The 6,086-nt window shown below is 45.7% G+C and overlaps 1 protein-coding gene across 1 annotated transcript in view; it reads right to left on the reverse strand.

Moving 5' to 3' along the window:
* LOC122539649 (angiotensin-converting enzyme-like) overlaps positions 1–6,086 on the reverse strand; it is a 38,761-nt gene that overhangs the window by 3,918 nt on the left and 28,757 nt on the right. Inside the window, exon 4 of the mRNA XM_043674648.1 lies at positions 3,482–3,663. Coding sequence (XP_043530583.1) covers positions 3,482–3,663 — 182 coding nt within the window. The remainder of the gene's footprint in view (positions 1–3,481; positions 3,664–6,086) is intronic.

Here is a 6,086-nt window from a genome sequence, read left to right on the forward strand (position 1 = left end):
TGAGAGGCATTGATAGAGTCGATAGCCAGAGACTATTTCCCAGGGCAGAAATAACTAACACGAGGGGTCATAGTTTTAAGCTGGTTGGAGGAAAGTATAGAGGGGATGTCAGAGGCAGGTTCTTTACACAGAGTTGTGAGAGCATGGAATGCGTTGCCAGCAGCAGTTGTGGAAGCAAGGTCATTGGGGACATTTAAGAGACTACTGGACATGCATATGGTCACAGAAATTTGAGGGTGCATACATGAGGATCAGTGGTTGGCACAACACTGTGGGCTGAAGGGCCTGTTCTGTGCTGTACTGTTCTATGTTCTATGTTCTATGAAATAAAATTATCTGAAGTTGTTGAATTCAATGTTGAGACCGGCAGGCTGTAACGTGCCTAGTTTGAAGATGAGATGCTGTTCCTCCAGTTGGCGTTGAGCTTCACTGGAACATTGCAGCAGGCCGAGGACAGACATGTGGGCATGGGAGCAGGATTGTGTGTTGAAGTGGCAAGCCACGGGAAGATCTGGGACCTGATTGCGTACAGACCGAAGGTGCTCAGCAAAGCGATCACCCAGTCGGTGTTGAGTTAGAGAATCCCACCACCCTGTGGGTGGAAGACCTTTTCCTCATATCTCCTCTAAACCTTTTGCTTCTTGTCTTTAATTTCTGCCCCTGGTCATGGAGCCCTCCATCAAGGGATAATGTTTATTCCTCTCTACCCTATCTCTGCCCCTCATCATTTTATCCATCTCAATAATATCCTCTCTCTGTTTTCTCTGCTCTAAGGAAAACAACCCAGTCTGTCTATCTCTCTTCAGAACTGAAACTCTCCAGCCCAGGCAACATCCTGGCAAATCTCCTCTGCACCCTCTCCAGTGTTATCACATCCTCCGATAATTTGGATTCCAGAACTGCCCACAGTAGTCCAGCTGTGGCCTAACTAGCATTTTGTACAGTTCCAGCATTACTTCCTTGCTCTTAAACTCTATGCCCTGCCTAATCAACGCAACTATGCCATATGTCTTCTTCACCATTTTATCCACCTGCCCCCGCTACCTGAAGGGACCAGTGTCCATACATATCAAGGCCCCTCTGATCCTTATTGCACCCAGATTCCTACTGTTAATCATGAATTCCCTGTCTTGTTTGTGTGGGCGGCACGGTGACACAGTGGTTAGCACTGCTGCCTCACAGCACCAGAGACCCGGGTTCAATTCCCGCCTCAGGCGACTCTCTGTGTGGAGTTTGCACATTCTCCCCATGACTGCGTGGGTTTCCTCCAGGTGCTCCGGTTTCCTCCCACAATCCAAAAATGTGCAGGTTAGGTAAATTGGCCATGCTAAATTCCCCGAGTGTTAGGTGTAGGGGAATGGGTCTGGGTGCGTGGCGGGTTGGTGCGGACTTGTTGGGCCGAAGGGCCTGTTTCCACACTGTAAGTAATCTAATCTTGAATACATTGCCCCACATTTATCCGATTGAAATATATTTGCCATTAATCAACCCATCTGACCAACCCAACATCCGAAACGTCGATTCTCCTGCTCCTCGGATGCTGCCTGACCCACTGTACTTTTCCAGCACCACTCTCTTGACTCTACATCCTCTCATAGTCCAAGGCTATCTTCCTCACTATTTACCATCCCACCAATTTTTATATTGTCTGTGAACTTACAGATTATACCTCCTACACTCAAGTTTAAATCACTTATACAGAGGAACCTCAATTATCTGAATATCAGTTATCCGAATTTCGGATTAATCAAAGGAGATCTCAAGGTCCCGCTAGAAGCATTACATCAAAGAGGTGTTTCCATCACTGATCACATCTTTTGTTTACACTGATTAAAAATGAACCCAGCTTCCTGAAATGCTTCCTGAAATCCTGGACATTGATGGGAGTGCAGGCACAGTCCCCAGGTGACTGACTGCCCGCTCTCTCTACACAGGGGTGTACCCTGAATCCCCTTTCCCCAGATAATCTCTCCAACATTGTCCTGCACAGGGCAAAGGTGGAACTTGTAAAAACATTGCAGTAAAAATGTGTGTGTGTGCCTGTGCATGTGCGTCTGTGCGTGTGCGTGCTATTTGGAGACTCACCCGCCAAAGGCAACAGCAGTCTTACTGTTGGTGCCCAGTCTGGCTGCGTTGGAGGGGGGGGAGAATGGGGAGGGCGGGGGGTGCACTGGGGTGGGGCAGACAGGATGGACGGGGAGGGGTGCGGATAGGTCGGTGGAATGTGGATGGGGGGATCGGCCAGGGGCTGGGGTTGGACGGGTTTGGAGAAGTGTGCAGGGGCGGGGTTAGATGGGTTGTGGCTGTACAGGACATTGGTTAGGCCACTGTTGGAATATTGCGTGCAATTCTGGTCTCCTTCTGTGAAAGGGTGCAGAAGAGATTTACAAGGATGTTGCCAGGGTTGGAGGATCTGAGCTATAGGGAGAGACTTAAACAGGCTGGGGCTGTTTTCCCTGGAGTTTCGGAGGCTGAGAGGTGACCTTATAGAGGTTTACAAAATCATGAGGGGCATGGATGGGATAAATAGACAAAGTCTTTTCCCTGGGGTGGGGGAATCCAGAACTAGAGGGCATAGGTTTTAGGGTGAGAGGGGAAAGGACCTAAGGGGCAACATTTTCATGCAGAGGGTGGTGCATGTGTGGAACGAGTTGCCAGAGAAAGTGGTGGAGGCTGGTACAATTACAGCATTTAAAAAGCATCTGGATGGGTATATGGATAGGAAGGGTTTAGAGGGATATGGGTCGGGTGCTGGCAAATGGGACTAGATTAATTTCGGATATCTGGTCGGCATTGATGAGTTGGACCGAAGGGTCTGTTTCCATGCTGTACATCTCTATGACTCTATGACTCTAATCACTGCTGCTCAGACTAAACATCTGAATCCTTTCCCAGGTCATTATTCCATATGTTAGCAGTGTCAATCTAATCACATCCAAAACAGACTTAGTGACTTCAAAGGAGCAATTGTTGGTGATAATTTACTGTTATCAGTATCATCACCTGCATAGGACAGAGAAGGAGAAGGAGACCATTTGACCTGTCAAAAGTCATCAGTTCAATGATGATTGATCCATGGAGAGTCATAGAGATGTATAACACAGAAACATACCCTTCGGATCAACTTGTGCATGCTGACCAGATATCCTAACCTAATCTAGTCCCATCTCCTTCTAAACCCTTCCTATTCACATACCCATCCAGATGCCTTTTAAATGTTGTAATTGTACCAGCCTCCACCACCAGCTCATTCCATACACACACCACCCCCTGGGTCTTAATTCCATTAACCTGGTTTGACTCATTAATGCTTTAAATCTGACAAAAATATCTGAATCTCAGTTTTGAAATCTTTTGGGGGACAAGTTTTAGATTTCCACCACCCTTTGAGTGAAGATATGCCACCCAACAGCACACCTGAACGAATGAGCTCAGATGTTAAAGGATGGCTATCTTTAGCTGGAGATCATGTTGTACTGACCTGGAGTCCAGTCATAATCAGGCCACCCGAGGGTCTCTTGTTGCTTCTTATTTTCTTCAGTGAGCCATTCTGTTAGTGGCTGGAAGTATTTCAGGAGGGAAGAAGCAGACATTCTGGAGTTCCCTGTGATCATCTTCATTGCTTCAGGCCACGGCTTGCTACTCCCCAGTTTCATGGCATCCCTGAGATGGAAATGACAACAACAACTTCTGTTTGCATTGTGCCTTCCATATATTAAAACATTCCGAGTTGCTCGACAGGAGCACTATGATGCAAATTTAGACACTAAGCCACAAAAAGGGATATTATGGCAGATGGTCTAAAAGGTAGGAGCATCTTAAAGCAGGAGGAAGGAGAGAGAGGTGGATTCTCCATTAATATAAACGTAACTTACCATAAATAGTACTATTTGGGATAGACCTGATATGGAACGTCAGTTGTAAAGATTAAGTGTATTCAAAACATATCCAATGGAACATGCTGCCTAAGTTGACTTTATAATATTCAAATTGATATATTTTACAAAATACTTTTACAAATATAACAAATAAAGTATATTTTTGAAAAAAAATGTTTTGGGGTAAGGGTAGATGTTGAATGAATGATCTGTGCCTTGAGCAATGTGGTTCCTCACTTCCTCCAGGATGTAATGTGGTAACTGAGTGAGAAGGCCAATTATAAATATTATACATTCATATCCACTGCTTTCACTTAAGGATAATGTATCTGAATGCAATTCAAGATGCTGATCTGTTTCACCTTGTCCAGAACAATAATCCCAAAGGATACAGAGTGTTCCTAAAGTGGGAATATTCAAACACATGATTTTTTTTTGAGTGGATGTGGAGTGCAGGAAAGGTCTGGTAAGTCCAGCCTGGTATGTGAATTATCACTGTTATCATCACAAAAGTCAGGAATGTAATGGATCAGAGACAAGATTTCAATCTTTTTCTGATTTTAACTCCTTATCCAAACCATTCCTGCTTGTTTCTTGGGGCAGGGCCAGGGGAGCTTAAAATATCAAGGCCATTACATCAGAGACTGAATGATCAATTGATAGAACACATTCCCTTCACTGGCAATAGCAGCAGTTTGTCCAAAATTAGATAGAATTCCTCCAGAAGTTAACATTTTGGGATAAAGTAAGTGAGTTATTTGGGACAGGACACGTACAGAGTGCAGGGTTTTGTGGAGGAAAGAGATAACCTTGGATTCCCCAAATTCTCTATCGGGGCTTTCCTCCGAGACATTTTACACCACTGAAAGAAGCCACTGGCTGTGCCAACTCGAAACTGAGCTCTTCAGGCCAACCCAGTACTTAGAATAGAACCCCTACAGTGTGGAAGTAGGCCATTCGGCCCATCAAGTCCATCCCCACGCTCTTAACAGCAGCCCATCCAAACCCACACCCTTACCCTGTATTTCCCATGGCTAATCCACCCAATCTGTACAGCTTTGTACTGTAGGAGGAGACTGGAGCACCTGGAGGAAACCCACACAGACACACGAAGACTGTGCAAACTCCACACAGAGAGTCACCCAAGGGTGGAATCAAACCTGGGCCTCGAGCGCTGTGAGGCAGCAGAGCTAACCACTGAGTCACCATGCCACACATATTTTATCCATTGAGTTTTTGGGAAGACACATGCAATAAGAATCATTCCCATAAAAAGAACAAAGAACAGTGCAGCACAGGAACAGGCCCTTCGGCCCTCCAAGCCTGTCCCAATACATTTTTCCTTTCCATAATAAAACTGTCACCACTTACAGGATCCCTCTCCCTCTATTCCCTTCCTGTTGATGTATTCATCCAGGTGCTTCTTGAATGCTGCTATTGTGTCTGTTTCCATCACCTCCTCTGACAGCACGTTCCAGACACACACCACCCTTTGTGTGAAAACTTTGCCTTGCATATATCTTTTAAACTCCCCCCACCCCCTTGCACCTTGAACCTGTGTTCCCTAGCAATGACCCCTCAACTCTGGAAACAAACCTCATATTTTCCACTCTATCCATGCAATTCACAATCTTGTAAACTTCTATCAGGTCGCCCTCAACCTCCTGCGTTCCAGTGAAAACAAACCTAGTCTATCCAACCTTTCCTCATAACTAAAATCCCCCATACCAGGCAAAATTCTGGTAAACCTTTTCTGTACCCTCTCCAAAGCATTTACATCCTTCTGGTAGTGTGGTGACCAGAACTTAGAACATAGAACAATACAGCACAGAACAGGCCCTTCGGCCCATGATGTTGTGCCGAACATTTGTCCTAGCTTAAGCACCCATCCATGTACCTATCCAATTGCCGCTTAAAGGTCACCAAAGATTCTGACTCTGCCACTCCCACAGGCAGCGCATTCCATGCCCACACCACTCTCTGGGTAAAGAACCCACCCCTGACATCTCCCCTATACCTTCCACCCTTCACCTTAAATTTATGTCCAATTGTAACACTCTGTTGCACCCGAAGAAAAAGTTTCTGACTGTCGACTCAATCTATTCCTCTGATCATCTCATAAACCTCTATCAAGTCACCCCTCATCCTTCGCCGTTCCAACGAGAAAAGGCCGAGAACTCTCAACCTAGCCTCGTACGACTTCCTCTC

This window comes from Chiloscyllium plagiosum, chromosome 33 (genome assembly GCF_004010195.1).
Source record: "Chiloscyllium plagiosum isolate BGI_BamShark_2017 chromosome 33, ASM401019v2, whole genome shotgun sequence".
Taxonomy (NCBI): Eukaryota; Metazoa; Chordata; class Chondrichthyes; order Orectolobiformes; family Hemiscylliidae; genus Chiloscyllium; species Chiloscyllium plagiosum.